This window comes from Aspergillus oryzae, chromosome 4 (genome assembly GCF_000184455.2).
Source record: "Aspergillus oryzae RIB40 DNA, chromosome 4".
In the NCBI taxonomy this organism is placed as follows: domain Eukaryota; kingdom Fungi; phylum Ascomycota; class Eurotiomycetes; order Eurotiales; family Aspergillaceae; genus Aspergillus; species Aspergillus oryzae.
In genome coordinates this window covers 4,364,625-4,382,544 of record NC_036438.1, presented here as the reverse complement: position 1 = coordinate 4,382,544, position 17,920 = coordinate 4,364,625, and the positions used below count along the sequence as shown (strand labels likewise).

The 17,920-nt window shown below is 46.8% G+C and overlaps 6 protein-coding genes and 1 non-coding gene across 7 annotated transcripts; 1 reads left to right on the top strand and 6 right to left on the bottom strand.

Annotated features, from left to right (window-relative positions):
- Positions 1-2,545: 2,545 nt before the first annotated feature.
- Positions 2,546-3,551, top strand: AO090102000064 (SDR family NAD(P)-dependent oxidoreductase; the record flags this gene model as incomplete). Its single annotated transcript, XM_001822256.1, has 4 exons — positions 2,546-2,826; positions 2,889-3,118; positions 3,180-3,281; positions 3,355-3,551. 4 exons carry the CDS (start codon positions 2,546-2,548, stop codon positions 3,549-3,551), a joined length of 810 nt encoding a protein of 269 aa, XP_001822308.1.
- A 226-nt stretch (positions 3,552-3,777) lies between these two features.
- AO090102000065 (aldehyde dehydrogenase) lies at positions 3,778-5,445 on the bottom strand (the record flags this gene model as incomplete). The annotated part of the gene is made up of 4 exons (XM_023236995.1): positions 3,778-4,384; positions 4,434-4,707; positions 4,765-4,894; positions 5,014-5,445. 4 exons carry the CDS (start codon positions 5,443-5,445, stop codon positions 3,778-3,780), a joined length of 1,443 nt encoding a protein of 480 aa, XP_023091662.1.
- Positions 5,446-5,860: 415 nt separating this feature from the next.
- On the bottom strand, positions 5,861-6,493 carry AO090102000066 (3-hydroxyanthranilate 3,4-dioxygenase; the record flags this gene model as incomplete). The annotated part of the gene is made up of 3 exons (XM_023236994.1): positions 5,861-6,117; positions 6,167-6,304; positions 6,349-6,493. The coding sequence occupies 3 exons, from the start codon at positions 6,491-6,493 to the stop codon at positions 5,861-5,863; spliced, it is 540 nt and encodes a 179-aa protein (XP_023091663.1).
- A 916-nt stretch (positions 6,494-7,409) lies between these two features.
- Positions 7,410-8,567, bottom strand: AO090102000067 (amidohydrolase family protein; the record flags this gene model as incomplete). Its single annotated transcript, XM_001822259.1, has 1 exon — positions 7,410-8,567. One exon carries the CDS (start codon positions 8,565-8,567, stop codon positions 7,410-7,412), a length of 1,158 nt encoding a protein of 385 aa, XP_001822311.1.
- Positions 8,568-9,190: 623 nt separating this feature from the next.
- Positions 9,191-9,262, bottom strand: AO090102t00001. Its single transcript has one exon. It is a non-coding gene; the product is annotated as a tRNA-Glu (tRNA).
- Positions 9,263-9,977: 715 nt separating this feature from the next.
- On the bottom strand, positions 9,978-12,007 carry AO090102000068 (glutamate--cysteine ligase; the record flags this gene model as incomplete). Its single annotated transcript, XM_023236992.1, has 3 exons — positions 9,978-11,451; positions 11,704-11,813; positions 11,867-12,007. The coding sequence occupies 3 exons, from the start codon at positions 12,005-12,007 to the stop codon at positions 9,978-9,980; spliced, it is 1,725 nt and encodes a 574-aa protein (XP_023091664.1).
- A 1,948-nt stretch (positions 12,008-13,955) lies between these two features.
- Positions 13,956-16,301, bottom strand: AO090102000069 (uncharacterized protein; the record flags this gene model as incomplete). Its single annotated transcript, XM_023236991.1, has 4 exons — positions 13,956-14,449; positions 14,526-15,319; positions 15,366-15,676; positions 15,699-16,301. 4 exons carry the CDS (start codon positions 16,299-16,301, stop codon positions 13,956-13,958), a joined length of 2,202 nt encoding a protein of 733 aa, XP_023091665.1.
- Between the last annotated feature and the right edge of the window lie 1,619 nt (positions 16,302-17,920).

Here is a 17,920-nt window from a genome sequence, read left to right as displayed (position 1 = left end):
AGAAAATTCTCACAAGCCCTGGTGGGTCACGGCGTTGAGATTCCGTTCTCTCCACGCGATCCCCTTGGAAGCCAAAGTCAGTCTGGAGTTAACGGTGGCCAATGCCGTGAAGGTATGTCCGAGGAGTAGTTCTCGACCAACAAACAAGGAATCTGGGGAACAGTGATATCACACGATACGGCCTGCTGCATGCATTCCTGCAGTGATCTATCAGCAGAGATATACCCGCAGCAGCAAAGTTTCCTGACATCCAACCCGACCGCGTTTGGGGGCAGCAGGCGACGCATTTAGTCACGGTTTATACAGTTTCCCGAAACTTTCCCGAATGCGAGGATCTCATAGGTGCAGATTTCAAGCTCGACAGACCCACCTCTTGCATGCGGCCAGTGGACGGGAGGCCCCGCTTCAGCCAATGGGAATCCTTATCGAAACAAATTAAGTAACAGTTTGGACCCACTTGGAAAAGCTTTGCACCTTTCTTGTTTGCTGATTGGTTCGGGACCCTTTCCATTACTCAAGGGATTCGGTGGACATCCGTTCCTGCCTGAGGATCTTCGCTCTTCAAGGAATAAAGTATTGTCTTGCTTTCTATAATTGAACTGCTCTTATTGCCTGTCTCCAGAATCCCCCCATATCTCCCCAGGTGGCAATGCAATTACCATTTGCTATGTTATAATCGATTTCCCTCCCCGCTTATCTATGCCAAGACGCTTGAAGCAGAGAAAAAAAATCCTATTGATGGCCTGATTTTATGCTGGCCTGCATTAGTCAGACCGGCACCGAGCGGAAGATTATGATTGTCTAATTTTTTACCTTCTGGATGCAACCGTGTCAGAGGCTTAATTTAGTGTCGATCCCAAGAAAAATCTATTTCTTGGTCAAAACCCTAATTTTCGTGTGCTTTAGGCTTCAGGTCTTAGAGATTTCTCGGATGAATATGTGCTGGACCAGACCAACATCACCCCGCATCTTGAGTAGAGTCCTTATTGGCCATGTGGATTAGACCGACAGTGAGCGAGAAGGAAAGCGATAGAGTAATAGAATTGCCACTCGGTGTAGAAATCGAAACTCGCGTACTTCCGAGGCCGAGACCGTGTGAGGCGACTGCCGGATCGGGCAAGTTTCTCGATTTTCTCGGGCTGGCTTCCTCTACCCCAATTCCGTAGCACTACTCCAACTGTTTTCCGCGGTGCCTGGAAGTGTCTACTTGCCAGTTTATGCTATGGGTGATCTTCTGCTCTTTTCGTATACGGACTTGGCAACTTTTGCACCAAATCGTGGTATGTGTACATGTTGCATGATATCCGCAACACAGACCTACGAAACTGGCCGAGAAGCAACCAGAAGACTACTCCGTATAACCCACTCCGAGTCTATGCGAAGGGAATACTTAATATGCAGGTCGAAGCGTAACAGGCTTCGCGGTGGATATGCGTCATTTTTGAGAGGGATCTGATTGACTGTCCTGCCAAAGACCCGGGCTATTCAGTGTTGGACGGTACACGTTTGCCTTGCAAGTCGGTGGGGATACTGCGACATATATGTCATAATTTTAAGCGACATGGGCCGCTTCGGTCGTGCCGTCGAAGTGCGCGTTAACCGACACTGACGCCCTTGCGTTCTGTCGCTGATCGTATAACAAGTTCGGTCAGTGTGGGGTATTTGGGGTCCCCGCAAGATTGGTCTGTGGCCATGGACAACGTGCGGTCATTTGTCTCAACGTCAGTGCCCGTGGGATGTTGAGTTATGTCTGTTTCGCTCGTATTACTAAGGAGATTTGAATAACCGAGAAATTTGATTTCACCATCCCTGGACTACCCTGCTTCAAAGGCTACAAGAGTCCTTGGTTTTTTCAGCAAGGAGGTCCAAGTTGCTTATATCTCTTTCAAAGTACCACGTGGCCAGATGTCTCTCTCTTTAGAATTCCATGCAACTTTGGCTTGGACAGCGCATACTATGGACTGTAGTTGCACGATATGAAAAGCTACCTGTATCCCAGAGATCCCTGTAGATCTCATGTAACATTTGCATGAATTGCGTATAAATACCAGGCGCTCCATTTGTCCACCTGACCATTTTTTTGGGACCTCCCACCCTCTATGTCACCACTTATGCAGTTATTTATTGCCCAGGCTTTTCGTGACTTCATTGCTCACGAAGTCATCTGAGCTCTTCATATAACAAAGCTTTACCAGGATCTTGCCATCTACCGCAAAACATAGCTTTCCTACTTCGGTGGTCAATTCATCCAAGTCCAAGGCTCAAAGCAAAAGCATGTCAAAGCTTCGCTAGAAAAGTACTAGGAGGTAGTTAATTACACAATCCAGTATGTCGAACCCTATCTATCTCAACACCATATCTAATCTGACTACCCCGCATGGCTCGGATCAAAAGGAAATCTTCTAAGTGGTTGGACATTCCAAATAGTGGCATTTGCATATTCCACAATCTCAATCTCACATTTCTCGTCCGGTATATATACAGATGGTGATCTGCAGTAAAACTTAGTAGACAATTTAACCACTCTATCCCTCCAAAACCAAGCATGGCCCGTCTCCTGAACAAAGTAGCTCTGATTACCGGTTCCTCGTCAGGAATGGGAAGGGCGATTGCCCTTCGTTACGCAAAAGAGGGCGCACACATCGTCTGCGCAGATCTATCGCTAACCGCTCGATCCTTAGTCCCCGAAGAGGCCGAGATAACCACCCACGACGCTATTATCCAAGCAGGCGGACGAGCCATCTATGTCCAAACAGACGTCAGCGAAGCCCAACAATTTGAACGAGCGGTACAAACAGCGGTATCCGAGTTCGGCCGGCTGGATATGTAAGTTCACATTACCTTGATTACCCAAGTACTAGGACGCGAATATCTTGACAGGTGTATAGTTTAGTCAACAACGCCGGAATCGCCACAGATACCCGGAATCCGACTCGAGTCCACGAAACAGACGAACATGCCTGGGACACGATGCTGCGGGTCAACACGACGTCGGTCTTCCTTGGCTGCAAGTATGGGATCGCGCAGATGTTGAAGCAGGAGCCTCATTCTTCCGGGGATAGGGGCTGGGTGATTAACCTAGCGTCGATATGGGGGCTGGTAGGGGGGCTGGGTTCTCGTATGTTTATTCCTTGGGAGTTTGCGTTGGTCTCAGGTTTTGGGCTGACATGGTTTTATAGCGGCTTATTGTGCGTCCAAAGGAGCTGTTGTCAATTTGACTAGGCAGATGGCGCTGGATTATGGCCCTGATCGCATCCATGTGAATGCTATCTGTCCGGGGTGTATGCATTTCTTTCTTTCATTCTTTCTTCTTTGAATGGGTTTGGGTGCAGTCTTGTACTGACAATTCTTTAGTCATATGGACAGCTATGACACGCGATCTTGAGGAGGCTTCACCTCATGCAATAGAATCACTACATCAGAAACATCCCCTGAAAGGGTTTGGATATCCAGATGATGTTGCCCGGATGGCGGTGGTTCTGGCTAGCGACGATGCCAGCTTGGTGACGGGGGTTGCTTTGCCGGTTGATGGGGGATACACTGCTCAATAGAGGAAGTCTACATCGGCCAGTGATGCCTTGGTAAGGATAATGCGCTTCATTAGCACCTTGCATGGTTGATTTTCTCAGAGAAGGCATACATCGAGCTTGGAATTGACATTATTTGTATTGTTCTTCAACAAAACGGAAACTCGTATTGAACATGTTGAGCAACTGAGCAGTGCATATTGAGAAACAATAAAAGACTAGTATCCACACCGACATCGGAACAGCCCGTCTATACCTGCGGAATATGCAACGTGCGCACAGAGGTAAACACCTCCCTACTATACTGACCCCCCTCTCTTCCTATGCCGGAAGCCTTCATCCCTCCGAACGGCGTCCCCAATTCCCGAACCAGCCAACAATTGACCCACACCAACCCAGCCTCCAGCCTCTCACCGACACGGCGCATGCGCGCCCCATCCTTAGTCAACAAGATACTAGCCAGTCCATACTGACTATTATTCGCCTTCTGAATTGCTTCCTCCTCCGTATCAAAAGGAGTAAGAGTAACAACTGGACCAAAGATCTCGTCCGTCAACAACGGACTCGACTCCGACACCGTCAAAACAGCAGGTTCTATCCAGAACCCTCCTTCCGGGTTTTCCGGTGGTATAGAACCGAGATGAAACACGCTGACGGGGTCTTCCGCAGCTAGAGAGAGATACGACCGGATTTTGTTATAATGTGGCAAAGAGACTACAGCACCGACTGTGTTGCCTAGTTCGTAATGCTCTTTGACATATGAGACGAAGCGCGATACGAACTCCGACCAGATTCTCCTCTGGATATATATCCGGGAACCACAGAGACAGATCTGGATATTGTTAGTCCTTGACTTTCTGAGGTGGAGGCTTTAGGCTGGGTAGTACCTCTCCTTGATTCTCAAACGCAGCAGCCGCTGCGGTCGCGACGGCCTTGTCCATGTCAACGTCGTCAAACACGAGAGTAGGGTTTTTCCCGCCTAGTTCAAGCGATAGGTGCTTTCCGATGTCGTCGACGGTATCGCGGCGGATTTGTCGGCCTGTGGCTGTGCCCCCGGTAAAAGAGATGCCTTTGATGAGCGGATGGCGAACTAGAGCTGAGCCGGTGGGGTTTCCAGCTCCGTATACCAAGTTTATTACACCGGGAGGGAGTCCGACATCTTGGAATACAGCCGAGAGGACTGGATATCTATCAGGTCGGTCAGGCCTCCTTGCAGTCAAAGGTGTGTATCACATACGGTAGGCTGTCACGCTAGTCAACTCGCTCGGCTTCGCTACAGCCGTACACCCAAAGGCCAGACAGGGCGCGATCTTCCACGTAAGAAGATACAACGGCATGTTCCATGGCGAAATAAGCGCGAAGACACCCTTCGGTGATCGATGTTCATAGGTCAAAACATTGGTATCTGTTAATCGAGCATGGGTTTCTTGGTGCAGGATATAAGTCGCAAAGTATCTGCCCCGTCGCATACGTTAATTCAACAAACACAAGTATGGAAAGCGATTCCGGAATTGTCCCACCGGAAATTAGACACCGCGCGATCAATCTCCACTCTCGCGCGCGTCAAGGTCTTTCCCTGGTCGATGCTTTCCCAGACAGCGAACAATTCCCGCTGTTCTTCGATTCTCGAAGCAATGCGCTGGAGGTATTGTGATCGTTGCGAGGGAGGTGTGGCAGACCACGCAGGAAAGGCTGCGTCGGCGGCTTTGACGGCTTGGTCGATTTGCTCGGGAGTGCTGTTTGGGATGCATGCAAAGTGGAGGCCGGTCTTGGGGTTCATAGAATCAATCCAATTGTGGGGGTGAGGGACGAGGTTGCCATTGACGAGGTTTTGGAGCTTGAAGGGCTGGAAATCGAGCCGCTGGAGATGGCCCTCCGCATCTTCAAGGGTATCGAGTTCCCACAGGTGTGGAGACATGGCAATTGTAACTCTTCGGCGACTTACTTAAGATTAATATAGGTCACATAACACCAGGAAAAGAGAAAAGAGAGAAATTGGGGGACATATCCGGCGACGACGGAATGCAGGCAATGCATCGGATGTTATCCGGTCAAGTGAGTGTGGTCTGATCCTGTCTTCCGGCTGTAAATAATGCCAAGAATCCACTAAGATAAACAATCTCGCTAGAGATAATCCGAAACCTGGAGAACAACCTGAAAGGGGGCATTGGTGTTGCTATTCTAAGAACTATGGAGTTGACGATATTTGCTTAGGGTTGTCTACTGTCCCAAAAGGGTTATATGGGATACCTTCAACTCCACCACTCTAACAATTCAGGGACCAAGTAAACCATGTAGATCAACTACCACCACGCTCCATAATAACCAAAGAGCTATTTCGGGTCCGCGATCGCTCCACAGGCCCCACATCGCCGACTCTCCTCATCAATCTGCCATCTCTCAATCAATGGCTTCAATTGCGTACCCAGATCAGCACAGTGAAAAATTTCTTCGCGTATAATTGTTGGTTTTTTATGCTTTCCCTTGCTGCAGTACCACCGTAGACGGTCTAAAGAATCTTCTGGTCGCTTGCGTTCCATAACTAGTCCGATCGTGTCTCTGAATCGGACTGGGTTATGCGGCGTGTTTCCTGTTACATTAGCATAAGGCCGTTTTGCGATGGTGCTATCCACACGAACCGGGAAGTAAGAACATTTCGCCCTCTTTAATAGATATATCGCGAAAGGTTGTATTATTCTCAACGATACGCAGTAGCATGTCGCCTTTGACTTGGTAGAACCATTCTTCGGTTTGGTTGACTACCATAATGAAAACCCCTAGAGCGTATGTTTTGAAGCAAAGTTATCAAAGGGACTGATACCATGATAGTCATTCCGAGAATTAGGTCCCCCAACAACCATCAGAGTAAAGTCCTCGCCAGAGTAGAGACAGTAATTGTTGACCGGTGGATGGAGTTTGTCCTCATTCTCCGCTACCCACGATGCAAAAGAGAATGGAGGAATCATTTTGGTGGATTCAAATAATATGAGGTGGAAAGAATACTACTGTCTACCACCAAGAAGATATACACGATAACGTAACATATAAGTTCACTGCGCTTGACAATGGGACCGCCGGGCTATAGGGCTCTGTCCCTTTGGGTCTGAAACTTAGACATTATAGGTGCGCCTGACATATTCTACAGACACACACATCTTACTTCCTTCTTGTAACTCAAAAACATCTTGGAGAAGCGTCTGTTTCCCCTCACTACAGTTAGGGCTCATCACCCGAGGAAGCGGAAGTAGATCCGACGGATACGGATGGCGGATGTTAATCCGCTCGAAGCGATACTATTAGCTTCAGTAGTGCTGATAGTGCGTAAAATACACGTAAGCTAATGCCTCTGTGTTAATCATGTACATAGTTGAACAGTCTGAAATCGTGCTCTTTCTACTACGAACTTTCGACCGATACTTGGGCGGGTTGATTAGATTCGGTAAGGCTATTCCACGTATTCTGTGGAAACAATAGGTCAACAAGTTGGGCTTCGATGTGGGGATGGAAGTTTCTTGCATAGAGCTCTACATAGCTGCCTGTGTGAAATTACCTTCAGTCCTGTCTGGTATGCACGTAGGAAAGCCTGAGGAAAGCTTTGACACAGCCCTACTCATCCTTGGAATTCGAAGTTCGTTAAACCGGTCGTCTCTCACAGAAATTGACTAATGTAGAATTAGATTCTTATGATTCAACTAGAGAATATATGAGTGAGGAAGTTGTTCATACACAAAGCGTATCAAACTCGTGGCATTTTACTAGTATATTGCTCATTACGCCTAAAACACTAAGACTATTCTTGGTCATAAATCATGTCTCCATAATATTTACCAGAAAGCAAAACGAAAAAAAAGTAGAAGGAGAATGAGGAAAGAAAGACAGAGACTAAGACAAGTAGTGCTTGGAGCCATGCCCCTTCTCAGAAGCCCTCAATCGCATTTCCACTAAATCTCTCCATTTCTCATCGGGATCCAGATTGAGAAATCGCAGAGCATTACCAGCCAACATATCCGCCCTTTGCTTCCACGACAGGAATTTCTCCAAGCGCTTATCCCGTGCAATCATTCTACCAGCTTCGGGAACTTCACCCAACGGAAACGGATAATCGCTACCCATAACGATCCGATGTGCACCGACCTTCTTCACCAAAAACTCGAGAAGATCAACATCATGAGTAAGACTGTCAATCCAGATATTATCACGCACTGTTGCGTGCTCCATCGGAGTGACACCGCCTGCATCAGTAGCTACAAGATCCGGCCGACAGTCATATCCATGCTGAATACGCCCCAGCAACGCAGGGAAAGAACCGCCCGCATGAGCAAAGCAAAGCCGAAGCCGGGGAAATCGTAACAGCGTCCCCGAGCAAATAAGGAGATGCAAAGCAAGCGCCGTCTCGCTGGGCATGCCGACCAGCCACGAACTCCAGTACTTAGACCAGAGTTTCGGGTTCTCTTTTGGCCAGGTATAACCCAGCGGGTGGATGAAGATGGGCATTTCGAGCTCCTCGCATGCCTGCCAGAACGGGTCTAACTGTGGGTCATCTAGCGTCATTCCGTCGATCGTAGTGCCGATTTCCACGCCATGTAGGTGGAGCTCGTTCTTCGCTCGATGCAGCTCTGCTATCGCTGCTGGGACATCCTGCAGTGGTACTGTTGCTAGGCCTAGAAAACGGGCGGGATGTTGTGCGCAGAGAGCAGCGATGTGGTTGTTCAAGTGCCTGGCTAGGATTGTGACCGGCTCCGCAGGCTGATCGTAAAAGAAGAGAATAGGGATCGTGCTGAGTACTTGGATGTCGGTTCCTGCTGCGTCCATCTCTGCCAGACGTGTGTTGACATCGTAGCAGTTCCTGTTGACGGTGCGGAAAAAGTGATCGCCTACGTACATGTCGGTATCTTCTGGGTTCTTGGTGTTTGGACGGAGAGATAACCATGGGGAATCTGTGGAGTTTGAGGGATATGATGAGAGATCTGGTAGAGAGGGTGGCATAATATGCGTATGAAGGTCGATACGCAGAAGATGATGGTAGTCGTCGCAATACATGATGATTTTTTCCCACTTATTTTGGAGCACTAAATATACTATTGAAGGAGATGAGGAGGATCTTATTACGTTTTCTATATAGAAGTCTATCGTTGCATCCGTCCTGGTGTTCGTCCGGATGCTTCCCGGAATCCTTCCGGGTGCTGTTGCTAATGAATTCTCGTGACCATACGGCTTATCAACATAGAGATGAGTGTCTATAGTCCTCTAGTTAGTATCGGTAGAGGCTCTACCGAGGTGCTTATATGGTACCTACGAAGTATACTCACGCGGAGGAAATGGAAACAGCCTAGAACACGGTTCATCAATGTCTATTAGTATGTGAGCCACACCCGTTCCCTTGGATACGTCCCAGTGTGACAAATGATAGCAAAAATGCTTACATAGATGTCAAACTATGAGTATATGGCACAGAAAGAGGAAACGCTAAATTGATGTCCAATGACTGAGGTGCTGTGCATTCAGGCTAGGGCGCGTCTCGATTTTATTGGCTAGGAGTTGACCGCACTAAAGAATGAATTGAACAAAGATAACTACGAGACACAAAAGAAATCCAACAGAGAGAGACAAGGAAGAACAAGGAGAAGAAACGAAGAACGGGGAAACGAAAAAGAAAAAGATAATTCCGATGCGGGGAATCGAACCCCGAGCTGCTGTGTGAGAGACAGCGATGTTAACCATTACACCACATCGGATGCTTGTTGGAATTATGCCTATACTTTTTGCTCTATAAGCATACAAACATTTAATCAGCAACTTGTGTCCTGTCTATCAAATTCTCTCGGTAACATGGGATATGGCGAATGGCTGGCAGGACAGAAGTATATGGACGTTATGGAGAAACCTTTAGGAAGTCGATCTTTGCGCATAATTCACGAGAAAATAAAAAGTTCTTGGCCCTGGTGGCGTCTAGCACTGAGGTCATACTCGCATATATATATTGGCGAATTTTTGATACTTTGCCAGCCGCTTAACTCACCCTCAATTGTTTGTTTCTTAGGTCCTTTACCTTTGGAATTTACACGTAGTCTTGAGAATGTTTGTATTAGACTGTCTATATGAAGGCCCCCAACTTCCACTCGTCAGGTGCCTGATAAACAAATCAATTATTTTCTACATATCTGCTCCACATGTGCACAAGATGAGATGTAGAAAATCCGAGCGAGCGAGAAATGCGACAAATCAATTTCTTCTGGCTTCACTAAAGAGATCAAGTGAGGAAATCCTGCATCACCAAATGCCCTGTGCAAATACGAACGTCTTACAGAGAAGGCAGTGGGCCCTTGATCTAAACACATAACACGTGAGGGAAAAAGAGAAACCGTTCTATGAAGATGTGTATCTGATGCTACTTCTTAACATGACTTTTTTTTAAGCTTAAATGCTATTTGCTAATACATCTAAGCAGACTCAATCAGCTTCATTCATATTCACAACTTCTCTCAGCATATCATAGCAGATCCTTTCGCTCACAACGCTATCATGTTGATAGTCTTCATGCTTAGCAACAAAGTCTCTCATCCACCTGGCAGGAGTTGGCAGACTACCACTCGCCCGACAACTGATGAGATTGAGATATTGCATCAGCTTGGCTTCTTCATTGGGAAGCAAATCCCGTTCCAACAGATATGATCGAACGATGGGGACTAGTCCAGGGAATCGAGCCGGTGACATCGAGTGCTCGCCGTTGATGATCTCATCAATGGTCATTAGAGCATATACGTCTTCCTTTTGTGACTGAGCGCAGCCGTGTTGAGGATTGCATTGAATAGAATCCAGCCCATCTGGAGCCCAGTCCCGTCCCCGAAACCAAATGCGTTCCTTAGTCACGGCATCAAGCTTTTGTGCTCGTTGCATGGACTCCGTCACTAAATCGATGGGGATATAGAAGTTCAACCGGTACGCCAATATGGCCCTGGACAATAATAACATGAACACCGCGAATGCTGCGTTTTCCGAATCCTTGGGTTGAACTTCCATGGGGCGGAACTCAACCCGCCATCCAGACCCTGTGCTAGCTTCCGGCATTTTCAGGTGAACATGCCTCCACACTCCATGTTGAAACTTCTCGAATATATGAGTGGTGTCCGGGCTGCTCAGTTCGATTGCATCTTGATTTAGCCACAGCGGATCGTGCCATAGAAGGTTGGAAAAGTACGAAGCTATGGTTTCGTCCATTCCCCCATCGAGAAGCTGTCGTCTTGCTGATTCGTCCACCTGAACTTGCCCACAGGCATTTGCTATACCCGCTGGTCGTTCATGAGAGAGGTACACCCGGTTGGAAGACCAGCGCATTAGTGGACTTGAACAACATTGCTTAGGAGTCCCCAGGAATTTGCACTCTTCCTCTTGAGTACGGATATCAAAACTGGCAGCTAGGTAGTCCCATCGCGAATCTGTATTAGCCAGATAACCTTTATAGATAGGGGATGCTGCAGTTAAAGCTAGCATTATAGGACCTAGAACGACTAATTGGTCGTGTAGCCATCTCACGTCAGGTTCATTTGCAGCTTGAACTGTGATCTGGAGTGCGCAGCATGCTACACCAAACGCCTGCCCTTCGAGATAGACATTATCTTTCCTCAACAATGCTCCTTCGGCTAAGCAGTCTTCATCTATAAAAGGTCGCGGCGTGTTCCGATCCCTATATATTGGGGCATGGAGGCGGAATGGACGTTGTCGTCGACTAAGGACTTGTTGGTTTGTATAGACATACCGAAGCCCCGGAGCCTCCACTTGAGGTGGTATCATTCTGTGATGAATGTCTCTCTGCGAGGTGTGATAGTGGGGGGTCGTGAATTGGCCTTTGGTACCCAAGCGCGGAAAGTGAGCAATGGTCAGGGGATATTGTGTAGGCCCCAAAAGATCTTTGATTAATGCTCGTCTGTAATGGTTAGACCGTTGGGGTAGCTAACGCTCAGCCTGCCTACTTACCTCCGTTTCATGTTCCTCTCGACATTGAGGAGATCCCGTGTTTCGTCGGTGTATGGCTTCGAAGGGGTTGACTCGACCGAAAAGTTCGTCCATTCTGGCTGCAGATCCATGTACTCGTCTTTGAGAGTTTCCCTAAATTCCGTGTCAATTGAAAGGTCCGTTGTCGTTACCGAGCCCCAGTCAAGAACAAATCTTCACTTACCCTAACTTGCTGGAAACCTGATCATTCCACCGACTTAAGACGTTCTCTTGATCCAGTACGGCCGTTGCACGAGATTGCGAAGGGTCGAATTGTACCATTACATACTCCAACTACATGAGATGGTCAGATAAAAGACCGCGTACTTCTTCCAGCTAAAACGTACCTCGTCACCCCATAGGGCCCTCGGGTCATTAATGTCTTTTCCCCGTCTCCATACGTTCAGGATTTGCTTAGAGCAGTATGTGTTAGCATCGATAGATCTGGAATAATAGAAATGGAGTGTAGTAGTACCTCGGCAGCCCATTTTCGCGCCTGAGGGCCAATCTTCTGAAGTTCATCCGGTGACAAGGGCGGTCTTCCGACCCATCTATAGCTTGTTAGAGCTCCCCTCTTGGAATTATGTGTCGAGGTAATTTTCAACGTACGCACGACCCATTATGGTTCAAATGTAACGAGAGGTATAAGCGATAGGTTGATCAAGGCGAATTGGATCATAGTCAGGGATACATAGTATTGGGTGCGCATAACGGCGGCGACCAACAGAATTTTAATTGTAGCAACACGAAGAGCTGAAACGAGGAGTTAATACTTTTTTCACAGTACATTGCGTCAAGAGTATACAAATATGGAATTTTGCTAGGCCGCAAACAGCAGGTATATGTACTCCGGAGTAGGGTTACACTCTTTCCAAACCGTGGATGAGTCCCGTTTGGTTCGAAATGATACGTTGGCTGATGTACCACCCATGACAATTTTACCTTCCACCACTCTTAGCTGTCAACTGTGCTTAATTAATACCATGGCTTTTTTTTTGACCGGATCATACAGCCGCTGTCATGAGCTTTTGTAGTAGAGATTGACCCACTTGGAGATTAAGGCCTTCTGCACTTCTATGCGACAGTATACAATGGTGATGTCACCATTAATATACGCAGCCTTGGCGATTGTATACGGGGCACGAAAAATGGCGTGCTTGTGAGTCCTGAAGGTGCTCAATTGTTGTTTACTTGAGTTGCATGATTGAGTGGGTCGACTATTGTTGTGAACTTCCATAGAGTATGAACACGCAGATCAAACGTAGGATTGCATTGGACAGTAGATCCGCTGCGCTTATAGCGCTCTTGGTCATACCTATATTTCCAAGAGTCCTGTGTTGGTCCAGCAGCAGAATACATCCTAAGTGCGTTGAGGGCCACGGCCACGATGTACTCGTAAGCCTAGACTACAAGTCTTTGATAGCTAGGCTTGCTGCTGGCGAAGGGGAAACATAAGATTTGGTCTTTTCTACTACAGAAGAGTGTATGACATGGCTCAAGAAGGCTAGTATAAAATTTATATAGAGGTTTAGTACTGTGGTCAAGCTGATAGACTTGAACCATTTCAACTGCTAAAAAGTACAAGAGACGTCCCAGTCTCAAGTAGATTGGACGACTGGTAAATTATCATACATACATTAGATTTAATGCCCACCGTCCACAATGGGAGAAGCTTCATAGGTCGTATCCAGGTATAACAAAAGTCTATCCCTCCCTTTCCGTTCTCAACCACACCTAATTCGCAGCTCCCGCTTCAAGAGTGAAATGATTGAACTAATATTAGGTGAGCTCCGTTTCACAAATAATAAAAGCTTGATGCTTGCACACTCACGTATGGCCAAGACAACCTTGGTATTCCCCTAGTAACAAACAAGACTCTTGTAGAATACACCCTGCGGTTCTGCTGGACACGTATCGCGAGTTCACTGTCATCGACGAAAACCCGAAAAGTATTTGGCCCCCTTTCTACTATCGAGTGAAACTTCACTATACAAGACTTCCGCAGATAGCTTGTCAGTCTGACAGCATTGTTTTTAATGTGCCATTGCACCCATTTCTTGTTTGGACGTGTCCACTTGGGAGGCACTCGAAAGCGAAACACGTAGAACTCGCTGCAACCGGTTCCGCTTGGCGCATACAAGGGAAGAATATTGAATATAGTCGGTGGGACTTGTTCACCTATTGCTGCAATAGCGTGCTCATGATCCGGAAAGTGAAGATAAATACCTTCTTGGGGCAATCTTGCCGTTGAAGATATTCTCAAACATTTGTTTGTGTACATGGCTTTAGCCCAGCCAAATATTTCCTCCAAAACCTCGACAGTAAGGCGCATGCACCATCCGCCCACGTCACATGAGTCGATGCTACGTGGAATTTTACGCAATCAGTCTTCAAACGCAGGGTAGAATGGAAGAAAGGCATAATGGGGGCAGGGGCTCACTGAATGCCGACGGCGGTGGCATCTCCATTACGAGACAAGAATACAGGCGATCCGCTCATCCCTGGCATTGTTATGGCGTTGTATGTCATGCGGTCATCCTGACAACTAAGGCACAGCCCTGTGCTTCTTGAAAGCGTGTCCTGTTTCAAATAACCGCAAACCCCCAGGCCGTCGCCTTCCAGATTGGCCTGACCCAATTCTAGGGAAAAACCATAACCACCAAGATAAGATTCGGCCTCCTTATCAAACAGAATTGCTCCATAGCCTGAATACACGCCCGTATCGCTCGCAGATCTCGGGTCGAACGCGGAGAGAAATACCTCTTTATGCCCAATGTCTCTCAACTTATTCCGACCATGTTCGTTGTAAATTTCTAAATCCTGTGATAAACGACCTTGTTCATCGGCGAGATTACGCCTGGCAGTGAGTAAGACAGCTCTCTCAACACCAGGGATATTGATCCTGAATGCAGTTCCGTAACGGATAACTCCTGAAATAACCAGTCACCAACCGGGCCGAAGGCAGTCGTTTCGGGAAATATCTCTGCGTTGGGGGTTAAAACGAACCTTTTTGCTTGAACTTGAGTCTCAAAGTCCAGTCATTGAGCGAGCTGAGTTCGGAAAGTCTTAACCCACGTAACTCTTCAGGCACCATATTCGGCTCCTCGTCATTCAATAACCCTAATTTCTTGTGTATCAATGCGAGCTTATCCATGCACACCAGCGTTCGCGGATCCTCTGCCCCAATGGTTTCCTCATACCCTGACAGGACTTGTTGAAGTTTGTTTTCTGCAAGTCGATACTCCTCTGCTTCGTCCAATATTAGACCAGTGCACCACAATTCATGCAATTCACTTGAACAGGCCGCACACTGGTTGCCCCAGTGCCAAGGTAAGCTGTAATCCACGGGCCTCTGGGCATCGTCCAGATTCGACAGCTTCCCATGGGCATCCTGCCAATCCCAGGAAAGAAAAAAGACCAATGAAGTGTCGGACACCGGCTGCTTAAGTTCCAGAGATGGCGCAATCAGTATTATGGAAAAGTGATCATGGCATAGACGAATTATTGTAGGCTTCGCCGCTCCACGTAGCTGGCAAATTAAGTCGCCCACCTGAACGGGCTTTGCTATAGCTGGTAGGCGCCACTGTGTTTCGGGTCCAAAACTTCCATCTATATCTCTTGTAGCCAAACCCACATCCTGTCCATCCTCATGCTGACTACTTGTCACTGACAGCACCTTGCCGAGAATATAGCCCGAGCCACTTATTAAAACTCGTTCAGATGCATCACAAGTTCTGATTGCCACATCACCCCAAAGCAGATATCGAATGAGCCGCTCAAAAAGCCGTGCCCATGGTGTGCTATAGTCAGGCAGTAGATCAAGTCGGGATCGAGGCGTCAGAGGACATGCCTATCAAGGCAAACAGCTTATCATGTTGCTTGGTAGCTTTACGGGTGTGGTACATGTCAAGTAGTTCGCCGAGAGGGCGTATATTCAATGAGAATTCGTTGGATGTCCTCTCTACCACTTTTGGCCGAAATAATGATTCGCTCATGAGGAATATCACAGGGCGGACCACGGTATGTAAATCAGGGAAATCTTTATAAAGGTATTCGAATGATTTAGATGTAAGACCCGTGCAGAAAACATGACCGTCCATCTCTGTATCTCCACCCTTTATTAAGATCTGTCGTGCGGAGGCAACCTCCTGAAGGACCTGTATTATAATTATCAGAAACAGGAAACTCTAGTTTGGTGGGTGGGTCATAGAATACCCATATGCGTTCAAACCATGGTCGCCGGAGCAAACAGAATACTGCCTCCCTGGTAAGTTTGTCGTCCACGCCATGCGGTCTCTGAGCAGCGATCCGTATTGCCTCAAGTGCTTCATTACTATGATTCTCCATATGCCCGAGCCAAACAATCACCCGACTGGCTTTACTGTATATCTCAGCCATGCGTCGAACCTGTTCTCCCTTCTCATTGAGATCCTCCTGATTTATGCAAACCGCATCAACCCAGATGATTCGCTCAATGTATTGGTCACGAAAATACAGCAGAGCTGTGTGGAGATTTTTTGTAACGGGGAAATCATAATTTCCTAATGAGATTAATCGACTGTTATTTAAGTCACCCCAGACATAGGACAAAGCCTCGTACAGGTGCGTTTTGGCTGCTAACAGCCCTAGAGGATAATTGAACAGATGACCCTGTAGACGCGAATCGCTCTTCTCGCTAGGCAGGAGACGCAGTAGCCGGATACATCCCTGGGGTAACGGAGAGTAGCGGTAGCGATTTACAGGGCAGTTGATATTGCCTTCGTAACTCTCTGCTTGCCCCATGGTGTTTGTGTCCACTCAACCATGAAAGCCTTTTACTCTTGCAGTGATTGGCATAGATAATCATTCGAAATCACAAAGGGAGTTCGCCATTTTTTCGACCCCGAGGAGCAAGCAGCTGAGCAAAGGCTGCTGGGCTGTGTTAGCCTTTAGGACTCGCCGGAATTTAAGTTTCGGCCTCGTCCATGCAGCTAGCCACCACCCATTGAAGGTATTGGTGTGGGTCCATAGACATATAAAAAGCAATCTGACTGGTGTTCTTGTAAACTTAGAGATACGCGCTAGTGATATCGAGGGGCGCGAGCTCCTCCAGCTGAGGTTGAGGATTTACTGTGCTACTACTGAATGGTGCAGAAAGATCGGGCTGATCCTAGTGGATATCATTTCCTTTCAACGAACCCTGTCGGCTATATACAAAAGATAATAGGTCCACCCTTGATCTAGTGGTTCCGATAGTTCCACTTATAATATATAAGCGAACCACTCCACAGAGATATAGGATGTGAAAGGATCGTGTTGATCTTGGTAGAGCGGTTCGCTTACAGGTCGTGGGTGGAACGGATCAGAATCGCTCTACCAAAGATGGTCAGATGATCTTTTGTGTACTCCGTACAGCTGGCAAGATTCATCAATAGGAAATAATATGCAACCACCCCCAACATGGATCAGCACGATCTTTGCCCACCCTACAGAGCACCCGGGAGTATCTCAGTACGTTGTGGCTCGGGGTCAGGGTGGACTGCCTCAGGGATTATAAGGATCCCATTTAGAAGATACGCTGCTTATAGTGGTTTGTATGTACTTAAAAGATCCCGGGTATGAAATTAGGGTTTAGAATACAATTAGTAATACGAACAAAAAACAAAACACGTCAGCTTTATTACTTTAGTCATAGCGTCAGTCTTTGGGAAGCTGAACATGCAGCGCCGATCAATCAGATCCATCGAGGCGAACCGACGTCCTATTTTGCCTTTACTACAGTGGGAGGTAATTGAAATTTGGAACACCTGCTTAAGGTTTAGTGGCCGATTTAGTGACCGCCTACTAAACTAGGACTATTCTGCCAGGCAGAAACCTTATAACTTTAGCTATCTAGTATTTAGTATACTAGCCACCGGCTTTAATTACAGCCTTCATACGGTGAGGTATAGTTTGGGATAGATATATAAGAATCCGCTGTTCTATAGCCTACTAGACCTTCTTAGCTATCTATATAAGAAGCTAACGCGTTGACTTAATATTATTAGTATATTTTAGCTCGGAATAGAGCTTATATATCTTCTCTTTTATTAAGGTCTATAGATTCTCGATAGGATTAAGATCAGGTGAATAAGGCGGCTATATTATAATCTAAATATCTATATCTCTTAATATATTATATATAATATAGGACGTGTGGACAGAGGCATTATTATATATAAAGATATTCCCAGGTTAAATAATCTCTGGTAGAAATGCTTGATATAAATTAGTAATAATCTGATTTGTAATCCCTCCCCTAGTTGAATTGGGATTACTATCTAGAGGAATAAGATTAGTTCTAGTCTGTTTACTAAAAGCAGCTTAAAATATCTGCTTAATCTCTTTACTATAGTGTATAAGATAAAGATCATATTACTGAA